General features: G+C 36.9%; 1 protein-coding gene across 2 annotated transcripts in view; it reads left to right on the forward strand.

The window, feature by feature from the left end:
* Nucleotides 1-16,584, forward strand: part of ADSS2 (adenylosuccinate synthase 2) — a 34,727-nt gene that overhangs the window by 2,880 nt on the left and 15,263 nt on the right. Inside the window, exons 2-4 of one of the 2 annotated variants that reach the window (XM_006746258.3) lie at nucleotides 8,792-8,894; nucleotides 9,660-9,728; nucleotides 11,830-11,880. In XM_006746258.3, the coding sequence (XP_006746321.1) occupies nucleotides 8,792-8,894; nucleotides 9,660-9,728; nucleotides 11,830-11,880 (223 nt within the window). The remainder of the gene's footprint in view (nucleotides 1-8,791; nucleotides 8,895-9,659; nucleotides 9,729-11,829; nucleotides 11,881-16,584) is intronic. The other variant, XM_031016951.2, reaches the window with a different exon arrangement.

A 16,584-nucleotide genomic window follows, 5' to 3' on the forward strand; every position in this document is an offset into this window, starting at 1 on the left:
TTTTTAAAGATTTTATTTATTTATTTATTTTGAGAGAGAGAGAATGAGAGACAGAGAGCACGAGAGGGAAGAGGGCAGAGGGAGAAGCAGACCCCCCGCCAAGCAGGGAGCCCGATGCGGGACTCGATCCCGGGACTCCAGGATCATGACCTGAGCCGAAGGCAGTCGCTTAACCAACTGAGCCACCCAGGCGCCCCAAATTGATGTCTTTTAAGTAAAAGAAGTATAGGACCAACTCCAGGCCTAGTTCATTTACCCAACAATCACATAATGAGGATCTACAAGTGATACTCTTAGGGGAACTGCTTGGCCCCAGAGTTAAGCTGAAAAAGGCAGGGATTGTGCCCACAAGGAGTTTACAGTCTACTGGACAACAGCTACATAAGCAAGTATTGACAGGGTGGGGGTGGAGAGGGTACTAGCTTTTCAAAGGGTTAAGGTATGGGCAGAGAAAGGCCCCATTGTGGCAGCATAAAAGTAGCTGTCTCCCCCACTAGGCCAAATCCTCCAAAGTAAACTGTTATACTTTATTTATTTTGTTGAGTAGAAACTACAGAGATTTTAACTGTTGCACTTTCTACTACTTTTTTTTTTTTTTTTTTGCCACTTTCTGCTACTTCTTAAGCAAGGGCTTTTCTCCTGGAAAGCAAGCAAGGTAGTCTTGGAAGTTGCCTGTGATTGGGAATAGCTAGAACAGTATTTCCTTTCTTGGTGTTTCCCTCCCTCCCTACCCCCCCCCCAGGGTTTTAAAGTTAATATAAAGAGAAAATATTAACTAAAATTAATTATAAAGGGAAAGTCTTCTTGTCACTTGTTATATATAAAAGCTTGCTGTGAAGTAAGTATAATGAAAAAAAATGTTAATTTGTGGCTAGATGTTGACATCCACAGAAGGCTCTGAAACCAGCTATTACTAAGTCAAAAAAAATAAAAGCTCTAACAGCAGCAAACGGAGACTTTCTCCTTGGAATAATCAGAAAAATTGAGAGCTAATTTAAAAGGGATAGCTAAAGTGTTATGTAATGCCTTGACTTTATACAGCTAAAATTACCTCCCAGACCACTTCCCATAATTGGAAGGTGGTAGAGAATTAGTGTTTAAGGTAAACCATTCTTCCAGATTTATAGTAATTGCTGTTTCTGTGCCCCCTGACTGACAGTTTTTTTTTTTTATATAGTTCATAGTATTTCCCAAGTACATAAGTGTATACCAGTGTGTGGTGTACTTTGTTAGATCTTGCTTTCTTGGATTACTGTGTTTTCCCTGCTATAGAAGTTTTCTCAAAAAGAGGACTTAATTCTTTGTTGTTGTTGTTGTTTTCCATAGCACCAAATACTCTGTGAGGCAGAAAGGAAGTAAATACTCAACAAATATTTATTAGGTGACTGGATCACCTCTAGAAATTTCTTTGAAACCAGTAGTTTAACCCTTTCCTGTAAATTATTTTAACATCTTCCTGGACAAGTTAATTGACTGATGGCATGAATTTAAGGTGGAATCCCCAGCATTTGTTGGATTAATATTTGTTACTTAGTATTTTAACTAGTACTTACTATATTGTACCATTATGTTCATAGGCTTTAATAGTTTATACTAAAGTCTTACTTCTTGTATCTGTTTGAAAATAGATAACTGATATTTGTATCTTTTTTTGTATTTTCTCAGCATATTTTAGTTGAATGCCATGTAATTCTAGTAGTTTTTGTCTGCTGAGGGCAGTAGATCTGAAAGTTTAGTTAATGAGGATGTCCCAAGTTGTTCACTAGTTAAGCCTGTTCTGTTGATAGACATAATATATAAATCCTGTCATTTGTATATAATAGAGTAGTATATAACAGTGTATGTAATATATAATTTATTAAAAATATATAATCTCTACTTTTGAGGCATAAATTTTTAAAAAATGAGATCATCTCAGTGGTGTATGATCAATATTTTGTCTCTTTAGTTTTGGTGGGAATGGGTGGGTTAGTTGGGTAATTTTAAGTTACCTTTAGAACAGACTTTTTAAAGGAAGGGTTTTATTTATGAGAAATTTTTTTTTGACTTGAAATCTGCCATTTCAGTGTGTTTTTAAGAAAATGTCTTTATAAATGTAATGATTAGGTGAATTTTTAATCAAGCATTTGTAAAGAGCTGCATCACACATCATGGGTTTATGCATTTTTTGGTTGCATGTCTGATTTTCCCATCTATGACCCTGGTTTAGTAAGTGTGTATATTAGATTTAGGTACCTAGAGTCTAAAAGCTTCGTGATTAGGACCTAAGAACCTCCAAAGCTTTTCATCATGTGTATTTATCTGTGTGTGAAGCTGGAAGGTAACTATAATAACGTAAGGTAAAGTGGGTATCTTAAGCCTTTAGAAGATAACTGTGCAGTGTGCTTGGATGCCTTTGCTAAAAAGAAATTGGGATACCCTGTATGTTTTCTCTTTCTATCTAGTGTGTCTGGTTACTGTTGAATAGTTTAATTGATCAACTTACTGATAGTAACTTAACCTGTTCTACTTTGAAATCACAAGCTAATTGCAATTATATGACTTTTCATAAAAGAATATTTCATCCTTGGGGCACCTGGGTGGCTCAGTCAGTTAAGCATCTGCCTTCAGCTCAGGTCATGATCCCAGGGTCCTCGGGCTCCCTGCTCAGCAGGGAGTCTGCTTTTCCCTCTCCCTCTGCCCACCACGCCCCCCCTCGTTCTCTCTCTCTCTTGCTCTCTCAAATAAATAAACAAAATCTTAAAAAAAGAACAGTCATCCTTGTTGCTGTGGATTAACAAGTGTTTTAGTTTTGGCGAATAGTGAAATGTTTCACCTGGAAAGACAGACACAGGTCTTTACTAAGAAACCACAGGTAGTAAGCATTGTCTCAAAACATTGTTAGGTTTCTAAGATGCTTGAAGACTCTAGGCAAGAAATAGGGACCGTTTTTTGTGGTTGCTGAAATAGTTCTGAGGCATGGGGTGTGAGGTCTTGCTGCTCTGTGCTGTAATCCAGGGCAGTCACTGTTCTTGATGGATGTTCACTTAGAGCTCTATGATTATAATACAGTGTTCATGTATTCAGAGCAGAAAGGACAAAGAGAAGACACATAGACCATTTTAGAGGCCTAAGTGGCCTGAGAAATGCCTCCGGGCTGTGTGATTGTTAGCCCGGGACTCTTGGGTCTCTACTGTTGCTGGTAGAGACGCCATTGTTTGAGGTTTATAGCACTGCAGGAGGCCGTGGACACGTCTTTACCTCCTCCAACACAGCAGGAACTTGGGGTTGGGCGGGGCGGGCAGTGTAGTTTGGGGAAGAGGAAGACCTAATAGCAAACTGAGTTAAGAATCAGGAGTCACTTTTTTTTTTTTTTTAAATTTCCCCTGGACCTTTGGAGCCGCTTAATTAGAAACTTCCACATATCAGCATTTCCTGATCCAAACTTTTATTCTAGAGTTGGCCTTGACAGCTTCTGGTTCCCTCAGAACCAGAGGTTCCTCAAGGCATGGAAAGAAAATTATCTTCTTTCTTAAGCTTAAAACCAAATTGCTAAGTATACAGCTGAGAACAGTTACAAAATAACTAAATACTACTATATCATCCCTGTAGTGTTTTAGTTCTGTTCTTGACAGCATAACTATTAAAATTTGTAAGTTACTCATTTTTTATATTCAGTTTATCACCAGGGCAAGATGTGAACTTTAGAGAGCGAGCTGTATACATACCTTGTCGCAGTTAGTTTGTGTTGTGAATCATTTGGATTCTTTTGTTTGCAAGCAATGGAGAGACTACCTTAAGCAAAATGGGGATTTGTTTGAAGCAAGAGCCAGGTGGGGTGGCCAATCCTGAGTGGCCTCAGGTAAAGGCAGCTCCGGGGATCTCAGCAGCCAGAACTGGCAACTTTATTATTTTTTTTTTTTAAAGTATGCTCCCTTAAATGCCAGGCGTCACTAAACTAACTGCCTTCCTTGTTCTCAAAATCAGATTCCCAAGGGGGGAGGCGCTTGATTGTCTCAGGCTTGGTTGGATCAGGTTTCCCAGTCTGGATCAATTACTGTGGCCTGAGGGAATGATTACTATGATTTGCAAAATAAGGGGTTTGGGAGAGAAGGGGGGAAGAAGAGGGACTGAACACACAAAAGGTATAGCTGACCTAGAGTTAATTTCAGATAGGAAAATACGGAAGAAGGAGATATTAGTTCTGGGTTATTGTTATTTGTGAATTGTTTGCTAACGGTCTTAATACACTGTTGACCTAGGGTTTTTCTAGAGGGAAGAATGTTTGGAATTAAATAGGTTTTTATTGTTTTAACTCTAAAACTATGAAAATGAGCTATCTAAATAATGGTTTAAAAAAACGAAAATATACATCAGAAACTTTGATTTTTTAGCTTTGAGAACATAGAATTTTAGTTGTTTTTTTTTTTAAGATTTTTTTTTCTTTTTTAAGATTTTTATTTATTTGTGAGAGAGAGAATGAGAGACAGCGTGAGAGAGGAGGGTCAGAGGGAGAAGCAGACTCCCTGCTGAGCAGGGAGCCCGATGTGGGACTCGATCCCGGGACTCCAGGATCATGACCTGAGCCGAAGGCAGTCGCTTAACCAACTGAGCCACCCAGGTGCCCCTAGTTCTGTTTTTTTTTTCCCATCATCATGTTCTAGTTTGTCAGTGAGACATTTTTTTCTTGCTCATTAAGAAGCTTATTTAATATTTTTTTTACATTTAATCTTAATGTAAGAATAATAGTCAAAATGAGTAAAATAAATGCCAGATTAGGGGATGTTTTGTGACTGCTGAGACCTGATTGGATTTTTTCATATATTTATTCTTTAATACAATGAATTTGCATTCATTCTTGGTATTCAGTACAGGAAAAGCCATCAGTAAGGCATTATAAACTTATGTTTTTCCTCAAAGAAACTTGCCACAGAATATGCAGTCACTTTGGGTTCACGCTGGTTTTTAGTTTCCTGGGGGTTTCGGGGGTATATTTCAAAATTTAAAATGTTTAGTATTTAAAATTTTTAAATGTTAAAAAATATTTTCTCTATTGATATGATTGATCTGGAAAACATTAATTGGTAGTCCACAATATTCTGTGTTTTTAGTTACGTAATATAAAACATACAGCTTTGATAATTAAAAGTGTTAAATGCTACATGAGTGACTGGGATCATGTGTTATGGGAATTTAGCAAAACAGCAAGAGGTAGTTACATGTAACTAATCATCTGAATAATGATTAGTACTGTATAAATTAGGGATAATTTATCAAGTTTGCAGAAATTTTGCATTGAGAAGCTAATGGTACATTCCTGTTAAAAGTAGACAAGAAAATATTTATCTCTTAACATGTATATAGTTCTCTCTGGCCTCCCCAGTGCTACTTATAGAATTATTAAATGTGATTAAAAATATGTGTTCTTGCTACTTACTTTGGCACCCACCATAGAGTTGCCCATGTGAAAGGCCGTGGGAACACAGATGTGGAACCCGCAGTTCAAGCTCTCTGCCCTTGTAATTTGCTGGAGGGTGAGGGTAGGCAGGGGAGGTGGTGGTTGGCAATGGTGCTCATATCGAAACCTTGTTTTGCTGTTTGCTAATACATGTAACCTCTCCTTGGACCAGTATAATCTATGTTTGGAGACAACTGCCTGAGCTCCCAAGGTGATTTTTGTATATTCCACACAATTTATAAATATTTTATGTTAGCATCCAAATAGACACTTCAAATTTGAAGCTTCATCTGTTGGATTTTGTAAAATATGACGGTATACTAAAACTTATTTCATGTCTAGATCGCCTTGTCAAGAAACTCCTTAGTAGCTCCTTCTCCGTTCACCTTAGGAATCTTTTTGCTGCATAGTGTGTTTTAACATTAGAAGCCGTCATACCCCAACCCGCCTTAGGGCCCTAATGACCAGATATACTAATACGCACACTTACATTTTTCTCCCCTTGCTCCTTAATAGGATAATCTAGGGTTATTCTGGGTATATTTAACCATATTTTTTTGTTCAGCCAAGTAGAATTTAAAATAGGTTTAAATCACATAGTAAGCTTTAATAGGACATTGGTTATTGAAGGGGTTGGTTAATGTTGGAGTAAGCTCAGGTGGTCAGTAAAGTGATTCAAGCCTTTTGCAGCTGAACTTTTCCAGCTCAAACCACCACCTGTAAACTTGGAAGAATTTACAGATTAAACCAATTTATCCCCCTAACATCACCTGACACGATGGGTCACAACCACCTACCTCACAGAAAGAAACATCTCTGTTACAGTTACTGCCACCAGTACTGCCTATCTCGGTAAAATATTATCTAATAAGAGAGTATGGTTTTGTTACACAATAAGAACATAATTGAGCGCCACCGAGTTAATAATTGTTTCAGCAAAAGATTTATGTTAGTATCTCTATAAAAATAATTTTGTGGGAGCGCCTGGCTGGCTCAGTCGTTAAGCGTCTGCCTTCGGCTCAGGTCATGATCCCTGGGTCCTGGGATCGAGCCCCCATCGGGCTCTCTGCTCTGCGGGAGGCCTGCTTCTCCCTCTCCCACTTCCTCTGCTTGTGTTCCCTCTCTCTGACTCTGTCAAATAAATAAATAAAATCTTTAAAAAAAAATAATTTTGTGTATATTAGGGAGACTTACTTAAAGATCTACTCCAAAAGTTATGGTGTAGTTTTTTTATCTTAAGCAAATGATGGATTAAAAAAATAAACTGATTTTGCTGAAATAATCTTGACTGGTTTTTTTTTTTGTGTGTGGCAAAGTTACTAGTACTTTATAACAGTTTAGTAAAAATTTATTAGATTCAGTGATTTATAACAGTTTAGAATTTAGCATCTTCGTAGGGTCCCAAGAAATTTTAATGAGCTTCATATTCTGAAAAGATTTTTCCTGAAAGTTTGGGGGAGGTTTCCTAAATCATAAAAAGTCATGATAAAAAGGCTAATATTGGTAGGAGGGATAAAGTAAAAGAAATGCTGTAAAAACCAAAGTAAGAATTGTCCTGTGGGTTATTTTTATTTTAGGAGTCTATCAGAATTGGTGATAAGCTTGCATAAGTGTGAATAATAACGTGTGTACCAGGAAGTGTATTGTGACATTGTTTATAATGACAAAAGGTTGGAAACAACCGGTCTGCCTGTCTTGTGGGACCAGGTAAATTCCGTGTCCGCACAAGCCCCATGACAGTGCCGCTGTTACGAGATGGTTTGGTTTACAGGATGAGGAACGTGCACTCAGATTTGCTAAGTAAAAACAAGCTGCCCAGGTGTATATAGTTTGCTACCATTTGTATGTGTGGAATAAAACAACATACAAATACCTGTTTGCTTATGCAAAACTCCCTCAGGAAGGACACCAAAAACTGGTGGTAGCTGGCCTGCAGGAGAGGGGAGGGTGGGCGGGGAGAGGAGCGTTCCGGAAGCCTTCACTTGCACTGCGTATCCTCGGTGCCTTTTGTATCTTAAACAGATGTTTCCTGTTTAAAAAAAGAGTAATTAGTTCTGTTGGTATATGGAGGGAGGGAGGGAGGTATTGTTTACCACGCGGCCTCTGTGCTGTTGTCTTCCAGACTTCAGGCCCCACTGTCGAGGCTTGTTTTGTTTTAAACACACCTGACGTACACTAGTCTTCAAGTAAGGAATTCTTTGCTTTGTAGCTGTGCAAAACACAGTGTAAGTAGGCATTTCCTTTTTGGAGGATTTTTTTTTTTGCAGGACCTGTTTTCTGCATTTTTTGTGAATTTGTGATTGGTGATGATTTGGTAAAAAATAACATTCATTTTGTCAAAAATAGCCACAGATCAAGTTAAACCAGTCATTCTCAGGGGACATAGTTTTGATTGGTATTGTTTTAAAGTCCAGCCAGGATGTTGTTAAGGTTTGTTTGCTTTAAACTTTTTGTTACTATCGTGTAGAAGTTTAAGCATATAATCAGTTGATTTGTGTTTTCTTCTATGTTTTTTAAACCTAGAAATTAGAAAAATTATCTGGTCACTTGATCAGTCTGCTGTGTACCTGATTTTTCTAATCTGACTTCATATCTTGCTTTTTCTTGACCATTTTAGGCCTGAGCTTCAGGAAGTTTCACTATGGGTTTATAGTATGTTTCTCAGCTTAGTGATTCCTTGACCCAGTGTATTATTATTTTATCCAGAGATGAGTGGATTCAGGGATTGGTACCAAACAGACTCACAGAATTGATTTATAAATTTAAAAATTAGAGTCTCAGGGTAGCCAATATTTGAGGAGTTCCTTGGGAAATTTCCTAGTTGATAAGTCCATGTAAGAATACAAATTTCAGGTCACAAAGCTGCTTGATACCCTCTGAATACAATGGGAATTGCATGAATGTTTACATCAAGTTAGGGTAACTGGATAGATTACTCTTTTCTAATTTAGGGATTTTTCTGTGTTTGGATAAAATATCGTGGATTTTTGATTAGATTGCTACATGTCCTATAGAGTTCCAAGAACAAAATAATTTGTTCCCTGTACTTTTTTCACGTTTTTTTCTCTTTTAAGAGGGTGTATGTTTGTCTACCTTCCAGAAACCTGAATTCCCCAGTTTTCTAGATCCTGTCAGGAAAGAAACCACTCTATGTACTATCATGGGGAAAGAAGAGAGGGTAGCCAAAATATTGTGAAGCCTGTAAAGAATATGTATTTGTGGCAAATACATACTTGGGTTTTCTTAAGTTATATTGACATTTTTGGAAGAAATTATTAATTCACTTTGGAAGGGAGATGTGTTACTTGTCATATTTATTGTCAGGTTCAATTTTTCCCTATCTTGTACTTTCAGGGAGGAAATAATGCTGGCCATACAGTTGTTGTAGATTCTGTGGAATATGATTTTCATCTTTTACCCAGTGGAATAATTAATCCAAATGTTACTGCATTCATTGGTAAGTGTATAAACTGAACCACTTGGGGTTTTTTCTCCCCTCAATTGATAATTGTGTTCATTTTTCATTATCTGAGCTGATTTCATCTCTCATTACTCAAATGATTCATTGATCCCTTATTAATCTTGACCTTGGTACCTTCTGGAATATACCTGACTGGCTATTTTACACCTCTGTCTTTTAGCACTGATACTTTTGGGATGATTTGCGTTTAATTGTGGTCATTGGCAATCTTAATTTTATAAAGCAGATCATCAAGTCAGCTTTCCAAACACTGATGCACACACAGTAAGCAATACAGGAGGTGTTTCATGGATTGATTCTGAACCCTTATAACATGATGCAGTCTACAATCTTTTCTTCTAGGTTTTTATCTTTAAAAGTGCTAATCACAACCCACTAAATTGATTTTAGGACCACTAATAGGGTATGATTCCCTAATTTGAAAGACCTTGATTTAGTGTCTACTGTACTGTAACTAGAACAACGTAACTTGGTTCTTTCAAAAGAACAGTTTTACTTTGTTTCAAAGAAATTTCAAATTATATCAAATGTAATATTAGTGTTTTATATTCTATATGTTATGTATTTACGTTACACTACTGTTTAAAACTTGGAATCATTTCTGTGGTAACTCCTTTGATAAATCAGATGTCCCATTTGTCAAAGTCCTTTACTCTTTCACTATTCTAGATAAGGGTTATCATAGATGTCTGTATTATAAGTATAGATATTTAAGGTTAGGATTTGTTTGCTTTCCTTTAGGAAATGGTGTGGTAATTCACCTTCCCGGATTATTTGAGGAAGCAGAGAAAAATGTCCAAAAAGGAAAAGGTATGGAAAGAATGACCACTTTGCCTGGGGACTAGTTTATTTTTTGGAAAGTTCATTGGGATCTCATGTCAGACAAAGTTAACATTTTGTCTTATACTTTATTTTTTTTAAAGATTTTATTTATTTTGACAGAGAGAGACAAAGTGAGAGAAGGAACACAAGCAGGGGGAGTGGGAGAGGGAGAAGCAGGCTTCCTGCTGAGCAGGGAGCCAGACATGGGGCTCGATCCCAGGACCCTGGGATCATGACCTAGCCGAAGGCAGACGCTTAACGACTGAGCCACCCAGGCGCCCCTTGTCTTATACTTTAAAATTGCTGGTTATTGTAGGACAAATTTTTCAATGTCATTTAAATTGTTTTCATTTTAATCAGTATTTTAAACAAAAGACACACATAATGTCATTGTGTAAACCCTGATTTTTTTTTACCTGGGTCATCTGCAAACTGTCTCTTTAGGTTGCTGGAATTACTATCCACTGGAGGTGAGACTCAGGGATTCCTGAGTTCCTTTTGTCATTTGTGCTCAAGTCGGCGTCCCCATCTCCCAAACCAAACATTAGCTTCCTGAGTCAGGAAACTAGTGAGGTCCCCTTTGCACACTGTCAGTCAGTCTTGTTTCTGTTGGTCATACAACCCAGGGATAAAAGAGGCTTGTTTTATCCCTCCCTCCAAATGAGGGAAATGCTCCTTCTATGACAAAGAGTCACTTCCGTCTCCCCCCAAAAATTTTTTTAAAGGCTTAATTTCCTGCCCTTCCTAATCTCTTTTGGATTTTTGGAAGGCTGTTTACATTCAGTTTGGCTGCCTTGCTAGGGTTTCAGGGGAATTTGGTCATGCAAATAATACTCAGTTGAGGAAAAGTATTGTTTCCCCTTAGCTTGGCTCATATTTAAAATACTCAATTCCATTACGTAACAAATACTCAATTCCATTACGTAACAACGTTACGTTTATTGTTCAGGAAAAGTAGCAATCCGACCTCAGGTGTTCTGACAACTAAGTCTGACTTCACAGAATCCTGCCTGCCCTCCTACCATCTCTGTTGTCCTCTGCATTTTTTACCTAGGTGTTGCTGGCTGCTTTTGAATTTTGTCAACTTGAGGTTCCCATGCTGCCCTCTGTTCTCCTTCATCCCCTTTAAAAATTTTGCCCTCCTTTCTTTTTCCTTTCAGCCTGTCTGATCCAGCTGAATCCATTTTACTGATTTTCTTTGTAATATTTTCTGTATAATATGCCCGAAGCTAACTTTAGAATACATACTTAATGTCAAAAACAGCTAGAGAGGGGGAGGCTTAATATTCCCGTTTCACTGTTAGCATTTCCTCTTTATAAGGAATCATTTTCGAAACACATCTTTGGATATTATCAAAATTAACAGCTAATTTTGAATATCTAGATACTAGTTTTGAAAATGTTTAGAGCTTGGCAGCTTATTCTTAGAATGCATGTAGCTTACTAAGGTACTGTCTTTGAAGAAACCTATCCATTTAGATTCATTTATTCATTCAGCAATAGTTCTTTGAACATTTATGGGCTGATAGGCCCCATGCTATGAAAATTCATGGCCCTTGCTCTCAGGCATTCACAGCTAAATGGGGAGATACGTATGTCACCTTACAAGTCAGTGTAGTAAGGGCAGTATAGTTGATAGACCTTTGGAGGAATTAGTGAGAACATTTTATTATTTCATTTAATCTCACCTTTTTATAATTGTCTTTTGGGAAAGGGTTCTATTCCCCAGATAACCCTTTTCTTGAAATTCTCCTCCAGCTCTGCAGCTAATTTCCCCTCCCCTGCTTCTAACAAAAATGACCTTTACCTCCCATTTGCTTTTGAATTCTTAGAAGTATTTTATGTGGACTTGGCTGGCTTGAGTTTGGAGCTGTTTAGAATAAAACATTTAGAAAGAGAATTTGTGAATGAGTGTAAATATAATGAATGACAGGTGAGAAAATTCTTGTTTAAACGTATTTCCCATACAGAAGACAAGATGTGTAAGTGATTACTTCCGTGAAAAACACTTTTAAACATTGTATTTCTAAAGAAATTGAGATGTTATACAAAGTGTTTAATAAGCTGTATCTTTTTTCTCTTTCTCTAGGTCTGGAAGGCTGGGAAAAAAGGCTTATCATATCCGACAGAGCTCATATTGGTAAGGGGCACATAATGCATTTAACTGTCTTGTTATCAGACACTTGTCACGTGGAAGCATTTAGTAGCCAATTTTTAATTTTTTTTTTTTTAAAGATTTATTTATTCATTTGAGAGAGCGAGAATGAGAGAGAGTACATGAGAGGGGGGAGGGTCAGAGGGAGAAGCAGGCTCCTCGCCGAGCAGGGAGCCCGATGCGGGACTCGATCCCGGGACTCCAGGATCATGACCTGAGCCGAAGGCAGTTGCTTAACCAACTGAGCCACCCAGGTGCCCAGCCAATTTTTAATTTTAGTGAAAACTAAGTAAGATGGATTATAATAGTTGGGGCTCCAAATACATGAAATCTTAGTAATTTTTTTCTTTTTTCACTTTTGGTAAAGGACTAGGCTAAATTTTACCTGTTTCTGAAGAGAGAATTAGCTAACCAAATGAATCATAAAAGCAGTATTTCACAAGACATCTCTAATTCTATTATAAAATATACCACATCAAAATACAAAGAGCATATACTTGCACATTAGTTATGTAAAAGCAGGTCTGCTATCTGGCATATCTGTAGAGTGACTCTTTGTGTCTGAAATGTAATATTGCAGCTTTTTCAATGGTTCAGACTTTATCCAGAGTAGCCTTCTCCTCCGTGATTAGTTAGAGCAAACTGGATTTTAAAATTAATTTCAACCATCACTAATAAATTTGAAGTTTGTTTCCCTGTTACTATCTATCTGATGTGATAGAATTGTTAATTATCGAGACAATAACCGGGAAAGAGAGAATGGACTGGTACAAACTCTTCAGTTGTATTTAAATACAGGTGTCCTCTGAGGCAGTGGCTACTCTAGTTTTAGCATGACCCCCATTTAAGAGCAGCCCCATTAGGGGCACCTGGGTGGCTCAGTCTGTAAAGGGTCTGACTCTTGACCTCAGTTCAGGTCTTGATCTCAGGGTGGTGAGTTCGAGCCCCGTGTTGGACTCTATTCTGGGCATGGAGCCTACATTTAAAAAACAGAAAAAGAGCAGCCAATCAAAATTCTTAAGTATCCATGCCTCCAAATAACAATCAGAGCCTTGAAGCCTATGCGTAGCCTCAGTAACCCAATAAAATAACTTCTTTGAAGTCAACTGTGCTGGATTGACCTGTATTATTCACTTTTTCTAGCCTCTTTAGAAGCTTATTAGATCTTTGACTTTAGACCTTTCTTTTCTTTATATAAGCATTTAAAGCTGCACAGGTGCCTTTAATACTACTTCAGCTACATTCCACAAATACTGACATGTTGTATGTTTATTTCCATTCAGTTGAAAATACTTTGTAATTTTTTTGTGATTTCTGTTTGTGAGTTATTGAGAAATATGTTTAAATTTCTAAAGATTGGATGATTTTTCTGATTTCTCTTATTTCTAATTTTGTTGTAGACAGAGAATATACTTTATGTATGATCTCCATCTTTTTAAATTTGTTGAGACTTTTTTTATGGCCCAGCACAGGGTCTGTTTTGGTCCATGTTCCACATGCACTTAGAATATGTGTTCTGTTGAGAGTTATTGAGTGTTCTTGAAGTGTCCTTTAAACTGTGTTCAAATCTTCTGTGTCCTAGTTGATATTTTTCTACTTGCTATCAGTCACCTAGCATGTTGAAACCAACAAGAGTTGTGGATTTGTCTATTTTTCTTTTTGACTCTTGTCAGTTTTTGCTTTGCTTTAAAGCTCAGGTAGATTGCATGTATATTTAAATTTATGTTTTTGATGAGTTTTTCATCATGATGAAATATCCTCTCTTTCTATGTAAATATTCCTTATTCTGAAGCCTGCTTTGATATTAATATAGCCAGCAGAGCTTTCTTAAGAACAGTATTTGCATGGTATATCTTTTTCAATCTAATAATCTTTAAGCTACCTATATCTTTATATTTACAGGGCATTTATTATAGACTAAATAAATGCTTTTTATTCATTGTGACAGTGTTGCTTTTAATTGAAGTGTTTAGATCATTTATTTTTAATATAATTATCAGTATGATTGCATTTATATCTGCTTTTTGTTTTCTCTTTGTTCCTTTTGTTGTCTTTTTTCTTCCTTTTCCTGATTTCTTTTAGATTTAATGTTTTAAAGATTATCTGCACTATTAGTTTATTAGTTTATACCTCCTGTTTTGTGAATTTTGGTAGTTGTTCTGGGATTTGTAATATACAACTTTAAATCATCATTATCTACCTTAAAATAATATAACATTTAACCCAAGCTTTTTACAAGGAAATGTTCCCATTTCCCTCGTCCAGTCCCTTGTGCCATTATTGTCATACATTTCATGTCTACATTGTTGTGAACTCTATAATGTGTTCTTAATATTTTTGCTTTGAGCAGCCAGTTTCCTTATAGAGAAATTTAAAAATGAGTCCAGTTCTTTCTTTAGCAATTATGCAAGAAACTATTATAATTGTGCCCTGTCTTATTGAAACTCATAACAAAATTTGTAATATAAGAGATCCTTATTGAGGGAAAGAGACCTGAGAAGTGGCTGAGACTTTAAATTTTTTTGAGCATTTGAAATGCACGTTGTTGGGTGTCTGTCCTGTGACTCAGAAGCTCCCTGTTGAAAGACCACTCGGTGCCCGGTGTGGTGGTGGGCACTGAGGATTCAGAAAAGACCAATAAAAATCCCTAATGGAGCTTATAGTACAGTAGGGAGAGACAGATAATAAACAAGATAAATATGTGATAAATGTACCATGGCATGCAGTGATAAGTTCTAAGGAGAGAAAGGAGCCATGGGTAGTGTCTGGCAGTTTGTAGGAGGTGGGTAGGGATCTATAATTTTAGATAAAGTGGCTGGGGATGCTTCAGTGTGAAGATGACATTCACATCATCTGCTAAGGGAGATGACCGATGAATAAGTTCTAGAGACACGCAGTACAGCACTGAAGCTGTAGATAACAATGCCGTATTGTGACTTAAAAATCTGCTCAGAGGGTATGTCTCATGTGAAGGGACCATGATTTAAAGAACAAAAAACAAAAAAAAAACACTTAGGGGAAAGAAGACCTGAGGAGATAGGAGAAGCCAGCAAAGTGGATATTACAGGTACTGAGGCTCACACTGGACACATTCATATGGTTTAACATTAATAGTGTTAAAAGAACTCAACGATAATAATAAAAAAAAAGATGGTGTTAATAAAACTTACCTACTGAACGTGTATAATCATCTTTTATTTTAAAAATTAGACTGAGTTCCCAAGGCAGCATTTTTTGTTTTTAGTATCTAGGCTATAGAAAATGGAAGAGATACTCAAAGCAACTTCACACAAAGACTGTTCTCTCAAAAACAGTATTAGTGGAGGTATTAAGGCTCCATGCTACAATGGAGCTTTATGAAAGTAATTATTCTGATTTCACTAATAGCTCCCTGGGGCCTAGAAAAACCTAAAAAACATTAGCTCTATGGCAAGGTACTAAATTAACGTCTGAAAAATATGGTTTACCTGCTTTCCATCAACCATTTACTTGTGATTTGTCAGGTGCCTTTGTAACTTATTTGAACATAGAAAATAACAAAAATACTTAAATGTAAAATATCTTTTCATTCAAAAGAAATGGCTTCTTCCAACATCTCAGTTTTTGTCATAACTGATTTGCAAAGTTGGAGTTTAATGAAACAGCTTCTTAAGAACTATTCTGGCCTCTCAAAAGTAGATAAGAAAGGCTATAAGCTATATACTAAATTAAGAGCATGACAATAAACTAATCCCTATAGTATAGGATAGCTATTATTAGAAATAAGTAAACATTTTAACATTGCACACAATACACAAAGTGCACAATAAGTATACAATATTTTACCCCTTTAACCACTAACTACCTTGTTACGCTTTGCCAGCCAAGCATGTGAAGGACCTATACACTGACAACTGTAAGACACTGATGAAAGAAATTAACTCAGACACAATAAATGGAAAGATGTTTTGTGCTCATGGATTGGAAGAATTAGTACTGTTAAAATGTCCATACTACCCAAAGCAATCTACAGATTTAGGGCAATCCCTATCAAAATTACAGTGGTATTTTTCACAGAAATAGAACAATAGAACAAATATAACTTGTTTGGAACTACAAAGAAATGGAATAGTCAAGGCAGTCCTGAGAAAGAAAACCCCAAAACCCCACAGACTCAAAGATAGGGAGAACATATTGGTAGTTGCCAGAGGCAGGCAGTTGGTAGTGCAAAATGGACGAGGGTGGTCAAAAGTTACAAACTTCCAGTTACAGAATAAAAAAGTCACAGAGATGTCATGGACAGCATGGCGACTATAGCTAACAGTACTGTATGGCGTATTTGAAAGTTGCTAAGATAATAGATTTTAGGAGTTCTCATCACGGGGCACCTGGGTGGCTCATTCGGGAGAGCATCCGGCTCTCTATCGCAGATCTTGATCTCAGGGTTGTGAGTTCAAGCCCCATGTTGGGCATGGAGCCTAGTTAAGAAAACAAAAAAGTTCTCATCACAAAAAAAAATTTGTGGCTGTTTATGGTGATGTATGTTAATTAAACTCACTGTGGTTGTCGTTTTGCTGTGTATACAAATACCGAATCATTATGTTCTACACCTGGAACTAATGTTATATGTCCATATATGTAAATTAAAAAAAAAAAGCTACTCTGATGACCTTTCCTAGTTATTATCTACTCCCCCCTCACGAAGGGTAA

The sequence above is a fragment of the Leptonychotes weddellii genome, chromosome 6 (genome assembly GCF_054177405.1).
Source record: "Leptonychotes weddellii isolate Sample4059 chromosome 6, ASM5417740v2, whole genome shotgun sequence".
Classification (NCBI taxonomy): domain Eukaryota; kingdom Metazoa; phylum Chordata; class Mammalia; order Carnivora; family Phocidae; genus Leptonychotes; species Leptonychotes weddellii.